This window comes from Trachymyrmex septentrionalis, unplaced genomic scaffold (assembly GCF_001594115.1).
Source record: "Trachymyrmex septentrionalis isolate Tsep2-gDNA-1 unplaced genomic scaffold, Tsep1.0 scaffold60, whole genome shotgun sequence".
Classification (NCBI taxonomy): domain Eukaryota; kingdom Metazoa; phylum Arthropoda; class Insecta; order Hymenoptera; family Formicidae; genus Trachymyrmex; species Trachymyrmex septentrionalis.
Genome location: NW_017305779.1, coordinates 1,653,251 through 1,674,588, shown reverse-complemented (window position 1 = coordinate 1,674,588; position 21,338 = coordinate 1,653,251). Strand labels below are relative to the sequence as shown.

Here is a 21,338-nt window from a genome sequence, read left to right as displayed (position 1 = left end):
TTGACAATAGACTATGTCTCTGTTATTAATGAATAATTTCGACAAAATCAATTTTATCATTAGTACCACGGCTGGTATTTATAGTCAGTTATTTATAGTCGTAAATTTAAGATCGTCTTAAGATGTCATAAACAAATCAGAGAGTCGTATTTGCACTTTAAGACATTACTTAAGACGGTCTTAAAATAAGAACAGACTATAAATGCAGAACAATATCAACGTCTTAAAATATTATACTTAGGATAAACTTTGTAATAAGGACGGAATATATAAATCGATCCATGTCTAAATAAAATCAAATGTGTATTTAAATGTTCCTTTTGTCACTTTCTTTGAAGAAATTTAATAATATGTACTATATGTAATAATACTCGATATATAAGCTGCTTCCTGCAGGACATTTTATTATATTGTAAAGGCGATGAATGAAGATTGGAAAGAGTGCGTTATCAATAATTCGTATGAGTCCACAATGATCAGCGTAGCGGATTTGTCGCATCGCTGCACAAACGTGATGATTAGTATCAACGCTTTAGCTGCCTTTTTCCTTTCAATTGGTGAGCACTTGCTTCAATCGATGGACGACGTCAATGGAGTTGACAATAATTCTCGGGAACTTCCTATAAAGATGGAGTTCCCTTTCGATGTCAGTGAATCTCCTATTTTCGAGTGCTTTTTAATCGGGCAATTCCTTTACGAATTAGTGTTGGCTTCTATAGTTGGTATGATGAATGCGTTACTCGTTTCATTGGTGAGTTTGCGATTTCTTTTCAAAATTATTTTTATGTACGTCTTACAATAATTAATATATGTATTTATTCTTTATCTATTTTTATTGCTTATAATATAATAGTATCCTGCATGTGATTTAATGTTTTAATTGTTCCAATTTACAGATACTTCATGTAAGCGGACAGATTGACATTATGCAACAAGATATAAACGAAATTTCTAACAGTAAATACGATCCCAGCTTATCCTTAATTGTTATCAAAGGCCTTATTTGCAAACACCAAAAGATTATTACTTTGTCAGAAAATATCGAAAACTTATATACTTATATTGCATTAATGCAACTTTTATGGAATACTTTGGTCATCTGCTGCACTGGTTTTGTGATTATAATCGTGAGTAATAGCTGTGGATATTAGTCTGCGCTTTTAATGAAGAATATTTCTTCGTTGTTCTATTGCAGACCATTGGTACCAACTCTAGTGCAACAACTTCAATCAAGTCTGTGAGTTTTTATATTGCAATCACTCTAGAAGTTTTTATTCTTTGTTTTGCCGGAGAATTTTTGAGCGCCAAGGTTTGTGAAGAATTTCATATATAAAAAATTATCTTTTTTTTTATTAAATGAAAAAGTTCATTTTTATTAACACATATTAAAAGATATGTATTTTGATCGACGGAAAACGTTATAAAAGTCGTTGATTATTTGTCTATTGTATCTCAATATCTTAAATTGCATTTATCCTATTTTTAGAGTAGGTCAATTAGCGATGCGGTGTATGAGTCACTTTGGTATAATATGCCACCGACAAATAGCCGTATTTTATTATTTATGATATTAAGATCGCAAAAACGATTGACGATCACTGCCGGAAAAGTTGTAGATTTAACTTTGGAAGGTTTTACAAACGTAAGATGTAACATTATAAATGTTACGTTCTTTGAACGCTGTATTATTTATTTCTAATTCATTTTTATACAACTTTTTAGATTATGAAGGCATCAGCTTCTTATGTATCTATATTAAATGCGATGTATTAAGTTCAGAATGACGTCTGTCAGTTGCTATGTATGAATATTCAATGTTGCCTCAGCTGCAATAATTTTATCAGGCAATTGTTATTCTTGATAAAATAACATTCTATAAGTTACAAGAGAAGATGTAAGATTAATTCAATAGAAGTTATTCGTTGAATTCAATTGAATAATTTTCTATGGTAACTATATAATCTATTTTAAACATGTCTATGAAATGTCAATTCCTTTATATCAGTTTTTGGTAATTTTTAATATATTGTTACTAAATATTTCAGATTTAAAAAAAGAAGGTGTACAATAATGCACTTTATAATACCATTAAAAGTTTATCCACGTTTATAATATTGTATATTTATAAATTTTTTCCAAATTATAGCTGTAGCACTCACTGATTTCATGATTTATATGTTTCTTTTTTTATTAGTATAAATATATAATAATTATTGAAACAATATATATGTGTGTACGATTATATTTTACTTTTGTATTTATAATGTATGTATAATTATCTTCCGTACATCTAATTTCTTTTATCGAAAATATAAAATTTTTTGCACTTATACAAAAATTTATTAAAAAACTTTGATATCAATCCTTTTTCTCTTATGGAGATTCAATATCTTTTTAAAAATCAGTAATGAAAGCGGTGCAGTTAATGTAGTCGAAATAACTTACATTTCTATATCATAGCCTTCTCTCGAGACTTTTAATATAGAAGAATATGCCGACAAAGTTTGTTATTTTCTCCACTGTTGTAACTTTAGAGATCACCGTTTTTACTAGAAACGGAATACATGAGGGGAAAAATGGAATTAGTGAGATAGGTACTATAATCACATTTAATAGCTATAATAAACTGTTGTTTTTCATCTTTTGTGTTCGGTAGACGTCAGGACTTTACGCATTTTTTTTTTGATAGATATTGATGGACATAAAACTGCCTCGAGACAGAAACGCAGTTTTAAAGTAATTACACGTTATCGTACACTATGTTAAAGTGTTCACTAATTCAGAAGCAGTAGACATTATCATATTTTTTTTCCAATCGGTACAGCTATAACACGTACAGCTATAATACTTGCATTACATAATGCAATGAGAACGAAATATAATTACAATTGATTCACGTTCAGAGTTCCTTGCGCTTTATGGTCTTTCAATTGCGATTATTACGGTTTAGCCATTATGTGAAACACATTGGACAATGTGCAAGTGTTTTTTACGCACTAATTTCCCCGTTTGTTGACTATTTAATGTACGTCGGTTAACAAAGAGCAATGAAGCGTGGAAATACTATTAGTCTCTCAGTTGAGATCGGTCTCCGTTTTATCGGTATGTGGCCGGATTCGGCTTATCCGAATTTTTATTGGTTTACCTACATGACAACAGTAGCATTAGTGCAATATTACCAATATACGTATGTATTTGTACACTTTGACTTGAACGATCTTTGGCTTCTGATGGACTGTCTTAGTCTTACTTTAGGATACAGTCTCGCCTTTCTTAAGCTTCTTGTTCTATGGTGGAATCGTCGGTAAGATGTGTTCTTTTGTTAAAAAATGATATAGAATGTATCTATATCTAATAAAATTATGTTGACATTGTATAATTTTGACACGGCAAATATGTGGATGAAAAATATATTTTTGCACTTTGAATAAATCATATATAAATAATCCTTTGCGATTACATTACACATGAAGGAATATGTTCTGCAGGATATTTTATTATATTTTGAAGGCGATAGATGAAGATTGGAGTGAGTGTGCTATTAATGATTCGTACAAATCCACGATGGTGAGCATGGCAGATCTGTCGCGCCGTTTTGCTAATGTATCGTTCAGTATTTATGCTTTCTCTGCTTTCTTTTTATCAATTGGTGAGCATTTGCTTCAGTCGATGGACGATCAATTCGACAATAGTTCTCGAGAACTTCCTATAAAAATGGAATTTCCTTTTGATGTCAGCAAATCTCCGATTTTTGAATGTTTTTTAATTGGACAGTTTTTTTATGATTTGGTGATAGCTTCTGTGGTTAATTTGATAAACGTATTACTTGTTGCGTTGGTAAGTATATAATGTGATTTGAAGAAATTAAAATATTTGTATGATATGTTAACCGTCCGATGCGATCAGTTCAAATTAATATTGAAACTACGTATTACTTTGAATAATTAGATATTACTTTATATAATTTACATGAATTATTTATTCGGTAACTCGTATAGATTATCTATATAATATTTATAGATACTTCATGTGAGCGGTCAAATCGATATTATGCAACAAGACTTATTCGAAATTTCTAACAAAAAATACGATCGCAGTACATTTCTAGCTGTTATCAAAAGTCTCATCTGCAAACATCAAAAGATTATTACTTTATCAGAAAGTATCGAAAATTTGTATACCTATATTGCGCTGATGCAAGTTCTGTGGAATACATTGGTTATGTGTTGCACTGGTTTTGTCATTATAATTGTGAGTAATACTCATCATTTCTTCACGTTTTGTATTAGGTCATGACTTTTCATATTTTATTGCAGGTTATTAGTAGTGGCGAGGATACAACAAATTTGATCAAATCAGTGAGCTATTACTTTGCAATAATGCTAGAAGTTTTTGTATATTGCTTTGCAGGAGAATTTTTAAGTGCCAAAGTGTGTAAAAATATTTATACTATTTTTTTAATATTTTAGATATACATCATGGATTTTTATATTTATGTCACTTCAAACATTATTTGTTATGTATCTATATGTTATATATTTTGTTGTAAAACTATTTTTATTATTAAAAGATATTTGAATATGGAAATCTATATCAAAAAGTATTTTTAAGTTTATTATTACTTGGAACGTTTTAAACATTTTAAGCGTTACTTTGAATATTTTAAGTTTAATCCTATTTCCAGAGCAAGTCAATTAGCAACTCAATGTACGAGGCACTTTGGTACAATATGCCGCCAAGCGACAGTCGCATTATACTGTTTATGATATTAAGATGTCAAAAACGATTGACAATCACTGCAGGAAGATTTATGGATTTGACTTTAGAAGGATTCACAAGTGTAAGACATTATGCTGTAAATAAAATTTTTATTTAATATAATCTCTTACATAATTTTATGAATTGTGAATAATTTTTTTTTAGATTGTAAAAGCTTCTGTCTCCTATATATCAGTATTAAATGCAATGTATTAAAATCAGAAAGGTATTAGACAATTAGAACATCTTAGCCTGAATAGTTTCATTAATAGTTAGTCGTCATTATTGTTGATTGAATAAGGTTGCACAAATTACCAGTCATATAAAATCATTTTAATAATAGTTATTGTTTACGATTTTGTAAAATTGTGCTTTATTAATGACAATTAATTGAATATGAAGTGACTTACTTAAAATTATAAAAATTGTTATTTGGAGAAGAAAAGACATGTGAATATGTATCTTAACAGTAATAGACGTAACATTTGTTTTTTATGATTATTAAAGATATAAAAAAATATTTTTATAGATAATTTTTGTTTTATAAAAATAAGATTTTATTTTAAATTACTTAATCTCTGTTTCTTTTTTTCTTTATATTAAAATACTGTATATTTATAATTAAATACAATTTACGTCTTTGACAATTACTTACATTTTTACATCGTATGCTGGCAATTTCATCTTTCTTTTCTTGTTTCTTTACCATCATTATCGAAATCACTTTTAGCTATAGAAAAATCTGTAAGAATAAAATATGAACTAATATATAAGTAAAAAGCTTAAAATAACAGTAAAATCAGTCACTTCTCGCAGATATGCCAGATATTTTACTATATGTCAGATATTCTACCATAATAAATTCTCTGTTTTTTTTGTCTTCTTACATTTAAAACCTTACAAAGATTAACGTTTTCATTTCTTCTTTTAATTCTTTTTCTGTTGGATCTGATTTAAAAACTTTTTTTAACCAAGCTAGAAATTCATTTTTAAAGCAATTTATATCATTATATATCTTTCTAAACCGTTCTGTCTCAGGAGGAGAAAGGACATCATCATTGTTTTTGTTTTTCAATACCTGTGAAATTTTAAGAATTAATGCGATGAGTACAATTACAATTGATCATTACGATTTGCGCTTTATCGTCTATGCTACAGTTATTATTCAGTATTATACTTTGCCGTCATCACGCAAAGCATACGACGCGACGTTTAAGTACTTTTTATGCGTGCTGTGACGGTTTATACATTATTTTTAAGAAAATAATATAATGCCGACTCTTAGTCACTCAATCGAGATTGATTTTCGTTTTATCTGCATATGGTCGACTTATCTGAATCTTTTTTGATATATCTGTATGATAACAGTGCAATATTATCAATACGCACACATATTTGCATTTTTGATTTGAACAATTTTTGGCCTATAGACAGTCTTCGTCTTATTTTAGGGTATGGTCCCGCCTTTCTTAAGCTTCTTGTTCTGATGTGGCATTGTCGGTAAGATGCGTTCTTTTATGAAAATGATAAAAGCAGAATGTATCTATATCTAGTGCCAATATAATTATATTTTAATATTACATAATTTCGTTGTTATTAATGATTCGATAAAAGTTTACAATGATGTGTGTGATGGCATCTATTGAGTCGTTTTGCTAATATAACGGTTAGTATGTATGCCTTTATTGCTTTTTTTTTGTCAATTAACGAGCATTTGATTCAGTCAATGAACATATCATCGATTTTTGAATGTTTTTAATTAGACAATTTCTTTATGGTTGTTGATAGCTTCTTAAATTTGATTAGTTTGATAAATCTATTATTTGTTGCATTAATATATATACACTGTAAAACATTCTTTAAGTAGGTATCAAAAATCAAATAAATATTTATTTTCTGTAAGCAAATGATCTCATTGATACTATCTAAACAAATATTTGTTGAAATTTCGTAAATTTTTTTTTATAATAATGTTAGTATAATGTTATTCGAAGAAATTGTAAAATTTCATTTATTTGAATATTTATTTATCATTAAATAACAGCGGTGTAAAGACTCTTTATGTATAAACAAAATAAACAAAATAAATGGCGAAAAAGAGTCGTCGCATAATATATATAATTAAAGATAATAGTCATAGATACATAAAATAAAAAGTAAAACGGCGTATATTAAAATATAAAACAAACAAGTTTCGGCTGCTGGATTGAGCCCTCCTCAGATGTAAAAAGAATATAATATAAAAGACATAAAAGAATACAACAAAAAAATAATAATAAATCGATAACATTCAGTGACGCAACATTTTTAACGCGCGGAAATCAGCAAATGTGATGGATCTCGACGTAGCTTAATGTTGTATATGCGATGGGGCAATCAAACCGATGTTAAGAAACATAGTCAAGTGCTGACTGAAAAACGGAAAAGGAAGGGAACTCATAAGAAACAAGTAAACTAAAAAACTTAAAAACTTAAAAACTAAACACGCCGCAGATAAGAAGCCAAGTGCTCACTCACCAACGCATCCGAACAGGAAATGAGAACCGCCGCAATGCATGACAGGTGTGAAAACCCATGACAATGATAGGGATGTAATCGTCGAAGTCAGACTTGTCAACATCGCACATGACACCGACCGCTCGCTAAAACGGCACGTGACGCACTGAGAGATATTATATTCTTTTTACATCTGAGGAGGGCTCAATCCAGCAGCCGAAACTTGTTTGTTTTATATTTTAATATAATACGCCGTTTTACTTTTTATTTTATGTATCTATGACTATTATCTTTAATTATATATATTATGCGACGACTCTTTTCGCCATTTATTTTGTTTATTTTATTTATTTATCAATAACCCATTAAAAATAATTACCATAAGTACGATACGATCAGTTTGAGTTAATATTAAGATAAAGTATTATTTTAAATAATTAAATATTACTATATATTCAGTTTATACAGATATTTTATGTGAACGATCAGATTAATATTATGCAATAAGACTTAATTAAAATTTAAAAATAACACAATCTCAGCACATTTCTACTTATTACCAAAGAATTTAAAAATTTATTACTTTATCGAAAAATATAGAGAATCTATACCCATTGCACTGATACAAGTTCTGTAGAATATGTTGATAATGTGTGATACTGGCGATTTTAATTATGAGTAATGTTGATTAATTCCTTAGTTTTTGATAATCTATATATTTTTATCTTATTCACAGTGAGAAATAATAATGAAATCGACATCGAATCAATGGATCGATTGACGTCAAATTGATATTAAATGCGATTAAAATCAGAGAAATTTTTAACAATTGGAATTTCTCAACCCAAATAGTTTTATCAATAGTGAGTTGTCACTGTTGTTTATTGCATGTGCTTGCAAATTTTCAAGCATTTGAGTATAATTATTCTTAATAAATTCATCGAATAACTATGTTTTATTACTGGTTTACTTTTACTATATAAATTTTTTATTTAAAGTTTATTTTTTAGTTAAAAAAAGTTTTAGATAATTAAAAAACAAGTTGCATACAAACATACATTTTAACAACACTTTATAATAAAATTTTTTATATATACATCTTTTCAAAATTTTTGTTTAAAAATAAGGTTTTGTTTCTATTATCTAATTTCTGTTATCTCTTTTTTTTTTGTATATATACAAATGCTATATATTGTATTATAAATGCTATATATTTATAACTAAATATTATAATTTGCGTCGTTTACAATTGCTTACGTTTTTATATTGCATACTGGCAAACTCACTTTTTTTTAACTTCTCTATCGCCATTGTTCTGACAGCACTGGCTCTAAAAGAAAACGTTCTGCGAAATGGAACAAAATATTAGCGAATACATAAATAAAGGGCAAAAAATAATAGCAACATTAATTGCTTCTCAGATATCAGATATTTTACTGCAATAAGTTCTCTGGTTTTTTCTTTTTTCTTGCATTTATGTTTTGCAAACATTGACGTTTTTATAATCTTTTTTATTGGATACAGCTGAAATCGACATTTAGAAGCTAGAAATTTATTTTTAAAATAATTATGTACTATCAAGCAACTACTAAATTGTTCACTACCTCAGAAGGGGAACCTCAGAACGGGCATCGTCATTGTTTTCGCTTTTAATACTCTCAAGCTTCCAGGAATTAATGCGATGAGGTGCAATTACAATTGATCGTTGCTTGCGCTTCATCGTCTTTGCTATGGTTATTCAGTATTATACTTCTATCAGTATCACGTGAAGCATACAACGTCTGTGTGCTATTTTTACGCATGACGTGACTGTATGCTTTTATCATTATTTAATACATACTTCTGAAAAAGCGATGAAACGTACAAGCACTATTAGTCGTTTGGTCGAGTTTGGTCTTCGTTTAATCGGCATGTGGCCGGATTCGGCTTATCCGAATCTCTATTGGTCTATGTATATGACAATGCTAGGATTATATCAATATTTTCAATATGCGTACATTGTTACGCATTTTGACACGAGCAATCTTTCAATTTTAACGGATTGTCTGGGTCTCGCCCTAGCGAATACGTCCGCCTTTCTTAAATTATTTTTTTTACGATGGAACCGGAGGTAAGACTCTCCGTTTTAACATCTGATTCGACAGAAATAACATCGAAAAGTATTATTATAAGCGCTAAAAGAGAGAGAAAAGAGAGAGAGAAAAAATAAAAATGGCTTCTTTATCATATAATATTGATGTAATAAAACATTTTAATATAACTTTTACTTGAATTTTGGATGACATTTGTTGTCCAGGAATTTTTGAAGGCATATAACTGCGTACAATTTTAGCATATAATTAATGAAGGAGACACTTAATATAATTTTCTAGAGTTATATATATACATATTTTAACGTTCTTAGTATTTGAAGCTTTTTTTTCGTGATACTGATTAACGTGTGCAGTTATTCGATAAGATAATGCGCTATCTGCAGGACATTCTATAATATCGTGGCAGCAGTAAAAAGAGACTGGAATGATCGCGTTGTCAGTGATTCTTATTCCACCATGACGGCAATCGCGAATCAGTCAAGTCGTTATTCTGTCGTGCTAATTGGCCTCCACTTTCTAACTGGCTTTTCCTTATCCATCGGTGCTTACATGTTTCGCACGATAAATACTGACAGCGAAGCTTCAACACGAGAATTCCCAGTAAAAATGCAATTCTCTTTTGTGGTCTCAGAATCACCGGTTTTTGAGTGCATCCTTTTTGGGCAAATTTTTTTTCTAATGTTGATAGCCCCTGTAGTTGGTATGATAAATGCATTACTTGCTACATTGGTAAGTACACAACTATTTATTTCAAACTTTAAAATCTCTCTTTGCAATTTTAAAAACAAAAATATTCTGTAACTATCGATAAACAATTTTTTATTAGAAATAAGAAGAAAGCCATTTTCGATCAAAGCGAGCTTATAATATTGGCTTATAATATTTATATGTGAATATACAAATACAATTACCATTTCTACAGACTGTGAATCAATTTTTTTTTTAATTTAGATAATGTTATTTTATATTGGTCTATGTTTATTTATTTATGTTATTTTATATTTACAGATACTTCATGTAGGTGGTCAGGTTGACATCATGCGGCAAGCCATAATGGACGTACACAGCAACGACAAACTTGGTACATCTTTAACCGTACTTCGTGATCTCGTTCATAGACACCGAAAGATTATTACTTTGTCGAATGATATCGAAACTCTATTTTCGTTCATTGCGCTGCTGCAACTTTTGTGGAATACTTTAATCATCTGCTTCTGCGGTTTTATGATCATACTTGTAAGAAATGTCAATTGCTTTGATCTTCTGATCGATAATTTGCTTTCTTTCGCAGGCTCTCAGTAGTAACAAAGGCGTAATGGTTTTAATAAAGTCGATGTTTCTTTATACCGTAAAAACATTAGAAGTCTTCGTATTCTGCTACGCAGGGGAATTCTTAAGCTCCAAGGTGAGTAAAGAAATATTTCTTACAAGTAGAATATGTGATTATGCATTTTTTTTTATTTGTTCTAAAATTGTAAATAATAATAAATTAATTAAATTAAAAAATAGAAACACATTTATAGTATAAATAATTTGTTATCAATTTATTGACAGTTACATAATATTAAGTAATAAATATTTTCAAACAATTTAAGCATTTATATTCACGTATTTTGAACTTAGGTCACGCTTTTCAGAGTAAATCGATTAGCGACGCAATATACGAGTCACTTTGGTACAACATGATACCATCCGATAGTCGGATTTTGTTGTTAATAATGGTGAGATCCCAAAAGCGACTAACAATCACTGCAGGGAAAATTTTTGATCTGACTTTAGAAGGATTTATGAGCGTAAGATATTGGCAATGTAGATGCATTTCTTCATTTTTCGTGTCTTTTAAACAAAATCATTTTTAGGTCATGAAAGCTTCTGTTTCGTACATGTCTGTATTGCATGCTATGTACTGAATCAAAAAAAAAAATTATTAGTCCACAGTTTTAATAAACGGTCAGCGCTGGTGATAAATAACCTGTTATGAACTTTTTCAACAGACACTTGTTACAGACGCGACGAAATGGATTGTATGAACATATATATGTATATATATTTAAATAATAATATTAGGAGTTAATTTGCATATAATATAAAAAATATATCTCCTTATTATGTGTTTTCTATACAGCCTACGTTTAATCTTTTTATCTGCGATATCTTCTTTTCTCTTCGTAGATGTATATAAATATTCTACCATTTGGTGAATTACACAATGTGCTGTACATTGTATAATTCTTATACCTTATGCCTTGGAAATATTAAAATTTTAGATCTATTGGGAACATGCGGTTTTTTTGGAATGCTTTTTGTAGAGAAATTATCAACAACGGTGAACACGTGAGCTTACATTTTTAAAAACGGTTATTTGCGTAAAGATACACGTGTATCTATAACGATCATTCTTTTCTTTTTTTTTTACACACTAAAAAACGTTTATCATATGATTTATTATCGCAATTTAGCTTGCTTTATCGCTCAATTTATATTGCGAAATGCGTAATTACGGTTGATCGTTGCTCGCATAAATATAGTAGTTTCACCCTGTAAAATTGCTCTACCTCCCTTGTGACATTATGGAGGGGAATACACCGCGAAGCTAGACCGAGGGAGTCGATTGTCGTGTTTTCTTCGCGATATCACTTCTCGTACTTAGTCGTTATTCAGCTCGTTGGAAGGGGATGACGCGTGCGGTTTTCCGGAGTGATGGTTCAATGTGATGTTACATACTATTATGTTGAGAAGTACCGTCAGCCCGTTGTTGAAGATGGGTCTTAGTTTGATCGGTATATGGCCTGGTGCCTCATACGGAACGCTTTGTTGGCTCTTTTATATGACAACTCTCGTTGTGATGCAGTACTTTCAGTATTCCTACGTCTACGAGCATTTCGATTTCAACAATCTGACTAAGCTGATGGACGGATTGGGCCTCACTTTGGATTACACCTTGACAATATTGAAGTTGATCAGCTTCTGGTTTAATCGTCGGTAAGACTAGCGATCGTTTGGTCAGTGATCGTTTCTAAATGATTTAAAAGACATTGATCGGTGATTGGTCGTAGAATATTCGCGGATATTTTGATCGCAATGGACAACGATTGGAAGGATAGCGGGACTAATTTGCGTGAATGCGTGATGATGAACAAGGCTAATTTGGCGCATCGTTGTTCCAATGCCATGATATCCGTTAATGCTCTTGCCACTTTTCTATATTTTATCGAGAGCCACGTACGTGGATATACTCGTTCTAAAAACGAACAGTTTCGCAGGTTTCCGATACAGGTACAATTTCCGTTCGAGGTTTATAAAACGCCCGTTTACGAGCTCGTCGGCGTGGGATTGTTTTTCCATGTATTAAAAACGGCGATCGTAATAGCAATATTAAATGCTTTGATTTTAACGTTGGTAAGTTAAAAAAAAACAGTTGGAAATCCTTTAGTTGAATTTATATCCGATAAGATTAACGTAATGTACATTTAAAATGTACTCTAGCTCAAGTTTTTTTAAATTAAAGTTTTCATTGGATTTGTTGTATCTTGCCTGAAATCCTAGTTTTATTCGAGGTACTTCACGTAAGCGGACAAATCGATATCATGTGTCTGGAGTTAAAAGCGATTCCTTCTATGACCAAATCTAGCTCGGTATCCACTAAATCGCTAGTCGTAAGACACCAGAAGATCATAGCATTGTCGAAAAATATTGAAAGCTTTTTTTCATTTGTTGCTTTACTACAGTTCGTATGGAATACTTTTGTTATTTGTGCCATAGGATTCATGGTCGTGATAGTGAGTAAGACTGTTGCAGCTATTGTAGAATAAACTATCGGTCATCCAAGATTATCTAAAAAAAGAAGTACATTCTGAAAATATGCCTAATTAAAATCGTGTTAATTATATTTATTAAAAATACTTTTTTTATAGTATCTAAGAAAGAGATAAGTCAGAGTTTATTCCATATTTAATTCACAATGCAATTTTAGAGATAAATGTAATATTATTATATTTATTTGGAAATAATAATAATAATTAAATAATAATTTAAAAAATTTTTATGCAGATATTTATCCAATTCTAATATTATTTTACTATCTGCAAACATTATTTAACATTTCAGTCTTTAGATATGAACATGATGAGTAAATTCGAGATATTGGTACAATTTATTATTCCATATTTTGCAGTGACAATAGAAGCTTTTGTTTTTTGTTTCGCCGGCGAGTATTTGAGCACTAAGGTAAGCAGTTTTTATTTTTATTAATATTTTTTTCTGTTACATTGGATTGGAATAGATATACATATGTATAATAGGTATATATATACATATATGTATATAAAAATCTTATATCAATTATTGCGAAGAATATTACTAAGGCCTCGGTAGTCTGACTTAGGATTCCTTCTCAGTCCTATTGCTCGTGGCCGAGCGTGGTGATTTCTCTCATATGCCTGTGGTGCGCACGCTGGTTGTACACAATCATATGAGACCTACAGTTTAACATTGATTCCGAACGACGATTTATTAGAAAAACACTTCTCTAATAATCTCTTGGCAAGAATATTCTCGGTGGTTTGCCTTCCAAGAGGAGCTACGAGCGTTCAAAAGAATTTTTTGGTTTTGCCTGGGATTGAACCACCCGGGATCTCTGGCATAGCAGTTTCGTGCGCTACCTGTTACGCCACGCTCGCACTCAAAGGCTTAAGACGCTTGTTCAGAATACAAGAGATCTGGGTTTGACTTCCGGCCGAGGTAATATTTTTCGCAATAAATATATTTACAGTTTTTCAATACATTTAACATCTTTCTAATATGACGCCTGATTGAGTATCAAATTATTAAAAGTTACTTGTCAATTTAATTTAATTCGTGATATTATTACAATAGTTTAATTGCATTTATAAGTCTGGGAAACCAATTCGGCGCGCAGTTTGAATAACTATGAATATGGTATATATTCGTGTTTATATATATATATATATGTATATATATATATATATATATATATATATATATATATAGTACATATTTATATATAATTCACATTGAATTATTTAAGCATTAAAGATCCAGCTTCGACCGTTATAGGCATTTAATTTCTAGTATTAATTGCCTAAAAACCTTATAATCTTGAATTTAATTGTAAAATGACAAATAAATAACATAATAATCAATAGTCCGTTTTTATATTTAAGATCATTTTAAACACAATTTTAAAATATTATGTAAATCAATCACAGAGCCGTAATAGCATCTTAAAAATAAGAATGGATTGTAAAAATACCAGCTTGTATATTATATATTATATAATCGCATTTATTTAAACTTTGTCCCCATGTATGGTGTGCTATAGTTCCATATATATATCAAATAATTTTTTACTATTTTTCAGAGCAAGGCTATTGGTGATGCAGCGTATGAGACGGTTTGGTATGAATTATCTACTAGCGAATGTCGAATTTTATTATTTGTGATTGTCCGATCTCAAAAACGATTAACAATCACTGCTGGAAAAGTCATGGACTTGACATTGGAAGGTTTTACTAACGTAAGTTTTTTGCTTTAAACTTTATCAGGTTTTTTTTAATGATAAGTTATTATTTATAATAATATGTTAATATTTTTCTTAATTATTTGTTATTATTGCCGATAAGTGTCATACAATAATACTTAATATGTTTAAAAAATTTAATATGTGGATTATGTTGTCTTTGGACTTCAAATAATCATTCTTGTTAATATTTCTTTTTACGTGATATTCTTTTAGGTTATGAAAGCTTCAGCTTCATATATTTCTGTTTTATATGCGATGTATTGAAAGTTGAATTAATTTATGTTGATTATGTGGATATATATCGTCAAATCATTGAATGAATTAGTGGTGTATGTACATTTGTAGAAAAATTTATAGAAAAAAATAATTATTATAAATATGTAAATTTTCTTTTATTTTCAGTAATCATTGTTTAATCTTATTTAAGTAAACTTAGTAAAATTTTTATGTTAATTTTTTTAGAATTTGACTAATAGAGAGTTTACATATTTTGCTATACATTCTGCCGCAAAAGATTCTATTGAAAATAGAATAGTAGTAATTTGTTTCGAATGCCAACATTTGCTTCCAGTTATTTTTTATCAAGCATAAATTGTTGCAAATTTTTTTTAAAGAGAGTAAAGATGATTCAATAATAATGTAGCATTTAAACAGTATAATAACCGCAGTGTTCTTAACCACTATATTACAATTTACCTTGCTTATAGACTTTAGATTAAAAGTTATAATTTTTGTTTTTATTATCTGATCTTTTTGCGTAGAAAAAAATTTTTTTCTTCAAATTACAGACTAATATTCAACAAATTAATATTTTCACTAATGCGACTGATTATTGTGCTGTATGCCATTTATCAATCGATTGTTTTTCAAATTTAATTTTTAGACCTGTTCATAATGTGTAATTTTTTTCAGCCATACTTTTTTTATACCAGAGAGTTATAATTGCGTTTGAACAAAAAATTATCTATTACTTTTTTATACTATTGTGTTTAGTTCATCTAGCGCCAATGATATTTTCCACGTGTACCTTTTCTGATTGCGAGAAAAAACCTGTAATCGCCTGTCATTGTAATTTAGTTTATTATTTCATGGCTGTGTCGTCGTACCACAAGATATATAATTGCATTTAATCGATGCTCACATTACCCTGTATTTCTTCTACGGGGTAGTTTAGCTCTCTGTGAAATTGCTAACTGTGTGCTAAGGGATGGGGAATGCACAAGAGTTTAAAGACCTCTTTCCCATATTTTCCTTGTGCTAACGCTCCTCCCCCGACAATTGAGATCCATTTCACTAGAACAAGACGACGCGAACGGTTCGGTCGACGTTTCAATGTGAATTTACAGATCGCTATGTTAACAAGCACTGTAAGCCCTTTGCTGAAACTCGGCCTTTGTTTGATCGGCATATGGCCTGGTTTTTCGTGTAGAACGTTTTTTTGGTTCTTTTACATGGCCACTCTCGTCGCCATGCAATACTTTCAGTATTCATACTTTTTCGCACAATTGGGCACAAACGATTTCTCTAAGTTAATGGATGGTTTGAGCATCACTCTGGATTACACTCTAACGTTTCTGAAGCTATTAAGCCTTTGGTATAATCGTCGGTAAGATTCGTGACTATCGGTCATGATTTTTAGACATTATTGAATAATCGGTTGTAGAATATTCTCTGATATTTTGGGTGCGATGAATGACGACTGGAATAATTGCTCCACGCATACATGCATGATGATAAATAAGGCCAATCTGGCGCATCGGTGTTCCAACGTCATGCTAACCCTTAACAGTTTGTCTGTTATTTTTTATTTTGTCGGCAATTACGTGAGTCGCCGCACAGTTTCCACAGATTTCCGGGAATTTCCGATTCAGATACAATTTCCGTTCCATACCACCGATTCGCCGATCTTTGAGTTTATTGTTCTGGGATTATTTCTTCATGTGTGGGAAACGGCAATCGTAATTGCATTGTTGAATTCCTTAATCTTAACATTGGTAAGTCAAGAAATGAGAACTTTTAAAGCCATTAGATTAGTCACTGAAGTAACGGGTTATCGCACAAACTCTTTTTGATCAAATTAAATAGCGCACCTTTTAAATCGTCGCAAACGTGTCTCGAACTTTTAGTTTCTTATTTCGAGGTACTTCACGTAAGCGGCCAGATCGATATCATGTGCCAAGGATTGAGAGAAATTTCCACTACGCAGAAATCTCATCCATCAGCCATGAAATCGCTCATCGAGATGCATCAGAGGATTATATCCTTATCGAAGAATATCGACAATTTTTTCTCATTTGTTGCACTAATACAATTCGTATGGAACACCTTAGTTATCTGTTCCATAGGAATCATGATCATGATAGTGAGTAAGAATGTTTTATCTGCAATGAGAAAATGCAATGCCCTCAAAAAAAAAATTGTCTCGAAACTACGCTATATGCCAATCTTTGTTAAATATAATACTGGTCTTTTATTCGTTTATTTTACTGTTTAAAATATTAAAAGAGACAAAAAATTTATAATATTTGATTTGTCGAAAGCAATTCTAGAGAGAGGAAACTTAAATCATTGCAAACGCCTTTTGAACGTTGTGAAATATTTTTATAATAACTCCATTGCTCTCAGAATAATGCGTTATATTATTTTTTTGACATTGAGATTATATTCTTAGAGCGGTGCATATAAAGCATAATACTAGTTCAATTAAGAACACGAATGTGATATTATGACTTATTCCCAATTAACATAATCTAACACATAATTACACAGTCTCTAAGTACGGATGTGAAGGGGAAATCAGGATTATTAATACAATCCATTGTGCCCTACATCGCTGTTACATTAGAAGCTTTTGTTTTCTGTTTTGCTGGTGAATACCTAAGTACTAAGGTTAGCATGATCCTTTTGTTTTTAGCGATTTTTAGATATGAGTACTTTCCTCTAATGCTATTAGACAACTATTATATATTTTTTCAAAAATAACTATAGGTTTCCATTTTACGATTTAAAACGACAAGGCTTTATAGCTGCAATTTATGTTCCTTGCACGAGTTCAGTTCGTACTGCACAATGTTTTAAAAACAAATCTTTCTTCTTTCAAAGAGCAAGTCCATCAGCGATGCGGCGTACGAGACACTTTGGTACGATCTGTCCACTAGCGAATGTCGAATTTTGTTATTGATAATTGTCAGATCTCAAAAACGATTGACGATTACTGCTGGAAAAATCATGGATCTGACTTTGGAAGGTTTTACAAGTGTAAGATTCTAATCGGGGTTTTAAGAATAGAAGAGATTAATGACATTTAACAAATGTAGAAATGTATTCGCTCAAAATCAAATAACTATGAGTGCAATTAGATATAATAATATTGAAATTGTATCGCTGTCTCTATGTACATACAATAGTATGTATGTATGTGACGATTGTGTATACAAAACAATTGTATACACAATGTTGTTATCTATTTTTTATAATTTTTGTGATTTATTCTAGAAGTCTAAGAAATAAATTTAATGTTTAATTAATTATTTATAATATTCAAATTCTGGAGAAGATCTGTTTATGCTATTTGTTGCTTTTGCATAATAATATTTTATTTTTCAGGTCATGAAAGCTTCAGCGTCGTACATGTCGGTGTTGCACGTAATGTATTGAAATTCAAATCTTGCGCGAGTAATTAACTTTATTAAATAATCATTTGTAAAAGTATTTATAAAACAATAAAAACTATTAAAATTATTAGATAGTTAAATTCGTTTTGCTATAATCGATTATATTCGCTGGAAAATGCAAAATTGAAAATAGAAATTATGATTTAACAAAGCATTTGTGTCAACATTTTTATATAATAAATAAAAATACATCACTTAATTAAATTACTTATTATTAAGAAGTTCATTGTTATATACAGATATCAAATTTTTTGTTTAAATAATGGTTGACTTTTGTTATACGTATGCTATTCTATTTTTGATAAAATATTATATGTTAAAATATGGCAGTGCAAAAGACATTTTAAAATAACTTTAGCAATATAATATAATTTAGGTGTTACAAGCAAGCGGTCAAATTGATATAAATTGATCAAATGATAAATTGACGTTCTAATAAAAAAAAAAAATAGTTTTATTTTGCTTATTATTTATTTCGAGATTTTTAAAGATATTTTTCTTTAAACATATATGCATATACATAACTTATTAATCAAATTTAATTTCTTAATTTGTATTTTTATTTTAATTTATAGATTATGAAGGCGTTAGAAATATTAGTTATATATCAGTTTTGAATGCTATATATTGATATTAACGAGAACGTGCGTTAATAACGGAAATTATAACAAATAATAATAAGTTACAAAATAGACAATGAGTTAATTTTATTATTATTAACAATTAATTACCATTTGCTAATTATTAATTGATAAATTACACAAACTAAAGTTGTATTTAATACTGAGGAGTTATTCACTAATGAAAATAATTTCTAATTTCTTGTATTCTATCTGAATATGATTCTAAAGTGATTTCATTTATTTCTTGAAAAAAATGTGGAATGCGCGATCGAGCGTACGATGTTTTTTTGTTTAATTTCAGATGATTTCTTGATTTTAATAATAAATGCTTAATTGCCTCGTTAATTTATTTTCTCGCTGATTTCGTAAATAAGTGGCCCTTCCTGTTTAATATACAGGCAATTAACATAACCGGAATTAATTTTTCGATTTTCATGTATTCTCATTGTCATATTCTTATTTAAAATTGTGTGTATCTGCCTTAAATATTCTTTCAGGCATTGCTTTTTAATTATACTCAAAGGATCGCATCTTCTATTTACATAAACACATTTTGTTGCATCTGTAATTAATTTATAATATCTGTTGTTCAAAATTTTTACTCTTGATATTGTCCCTCCAAGCAAGTCTTCAATATAGTTTAAAATTATTGTCCTTAGAATTCAAAAAAATTATTTAGCCATTATACTCCCACTCGTGTAGATTCTTTTATTCTATCCATATATTTTCTTTTTTAAAGAGGTTGAATGACATGATTACAATCTGCTTCTGTTAGAATACATTTTGTATAATTACAATTATATTATCATGATACTTTTAATAATTTTCACGATTGGTAGGAACGTAGACATTTGTTTTTTGTTGATATTATTATGTTGCCAAGAAACAAGAAGCAAAAAACAAAAACTATCTCTTAGAAGACTGTTTTTTTAATCTTTAGCAGCGTAATATGTTCACAGTTGGAATACACGTTATTACATTGCTAATAAAATTATAGGATGTTCATAGAAATAATGAGTTCTGTCTCGTCTTATCGTCATACTGTGCATCGTATAATAGCGATTGATCCGTATTCATTTGTGAGTGGGGATGCACCTCGTATGAGGGGATAAACTTAAAGAAATGGATATTGCGCTCTCAGTTCATTCTCAAACGAGTATACTAGATGTATCTATACTGATCTTCATTTTCTTACGTTTCAAAAACTGTAGGTGAAAGATCATGAGTACTGTTAGTCCGGCGGTGAAAATAGCGCTTCAATGTCTCGGCATATGGCCAGATGTGTCACATTCTACTATTTATTGGCTAAGTTTTATGTCAAGCATGTTGATTGTACAGTACTTCCAATATTCGTATATATTTGACCATTTAAGTGCTAGTGAACTATCAAATCTTATTGATGGTCTGCCTATGACTTTTAATTACAGTTTGACATTGTTTAAGCTGTCCAGTTTATGGATAAATCGTCGGTAAAATATAATATTAACATACAGTGTAGTAATACTACAATTCGATACTCAGTTATTGTATTCGAAAAATAGAATTTTTCCTTAGCTATCTGACAATTTTGATCTAATTCTTTGTAATTTAAAATAATATAATATTATCTAAATTTCTCTCTTATAATTCAAATATTAATAATATGCATAGCTTCTTAAAAGACAGTATAATATATTTTTATTTAGAACGATTGACAAAATAAAATATTATATTGTAGGATACTTTATAAAATTCTTGCTACTATGGATAATGATTGGCGCGAGTGCATCAATATAGATCAGCATTTGTATATAATGACAATCAAAGCAAATATATCGCATTTCATCTCTAACGCTTTATTGAGCTTCACTGCGATTGTTGGTGTACTTTACCTCTTAGGCGAATACGCAGTTCGTTTTGTATTTTTAATTGAAAATTATAATGACACTATAAAGCAGCTTCCTTTAAGACTGCAATTTCCCTTTGAAACTCAACAATCGCCGATATTTGAGTTTCTCGTTGTAACAATATTTCTACAAGCGATGATACACGTATGCACGGTTGCTATATTAAATGGCTTAATCTTTTCTTTGGTAATTTATATTTTGTATGAATTTGATTGTAATTTTACCTTTATTAATATTTATATAAATGTTTTATTATTGTTATTATT

The 21,338-nt window shown here is 29.8% G+C and overlaps 3 protein-coding genes across 3 annotated transcripts in view; all 3 read left to right on the top strand.

Moving 5' to 3' along the window:
* LOC108752421 overlaps nucleotides 1–11,033 on the top strand; it is a 14,915-nt gene extending 3,882 nt beyond the window's left edge. The window contains exons 6-17 of the mRNA XM_018493221.1: nucleotides 467–751; nucleotides 897–1,127; nucleotides 1,196–1,309; nucleotides 1,487–1,649; nucleotides 3,079–3,304; nucleotides 3,489–3,837; nucleotides 4,021–4,251; nucleotides 4,317–4,430; nucleotides 4,685–4,840; nucleotides 10,356–10,583; nucleotides 10,639–10,752; nucleotides 10,971–11,033. Of these exons, the coding sequence (XP_018348723.1) occupies nucleotides 467–751; nucleotides 897–1,127; nucleotides 1,196–1,309; nucleotides 1,487–1,649; nucleotides 3,079–3,304; nucleotides 3,489–3,837; nucleotides 4,021–4,251; nucleotides 4,317–4,430; nucleotides 4,685–4,840; nucleotides 10,356–10,583; nucleotides 10,639–10,752; nucleotides 10,971–11,033 (2,274 nt within the window). The remainder of the gene's footprint in view (nucleotides 1–466; nucleotides 752–896; nucleotides 1,128–1,195; nucleotides 1,310–1,486; nucleotides 1,650–3,078; nucleotides 3,305–3,488; nucleotides 3,838–4,020; nucleotides 4,252–4,316; nucleotides 4,431–4,684; nucleotides 4,841–10,355; nucleotides 10,584–10,638; nucleotides 10,753–10,970) is intronic.
* Nucleotides 11,034–12,075: 1,042 nt separating this feature from the next.
* LOC108752422 (odorant receptor 22c-like) lies at nucleotides 12,076–15,153 on the top strand. The gene is made up of 6 exons (XM_018493222.1): nucleotides 12,076–12,329; nucleotides 12,404–12,750; nucleotides 12,894–13,126; nucleotides 13,455–13,574; nucleotides 14,728–14,883; nucleotides 15,103–15,153. The coding sequence occupies exons 1-6, from the start codon at nucleotides 12,076–12,078 to the stop codon at nucleotides 15,151–15,153; spliced, it is 1,161 nt and encodes a 386-aa protein (XP_018348724.1).
* A 1,088-nt stretch (nucleotides 15,154–16,241) lies between these two features.
* On the top strand, nucleotides 16,242–18,546 carry LOC108752423 (odorant receptor 4-like). Its single transcript, XM_018493223.1, has 6 exons — nucleotides 16,242–16,495; nucleotides 16,553–16,887; nucleotides 17,016–17,251; nucleotides 17,659–17,778; nucleotides 17,992–18,147; nucleotides 18,496–18,546. Exons 1-6 carry the CDS (start codon nucleotides 16,242–16,244, stop codon nucleotides 18,544–18,546), a joined length of 1,152 nt encoding a protein of 383 aa, XP_018348725.1.
* Nucleotides 18,547–21,338: the final 2,792 nt, after the last annotated feature.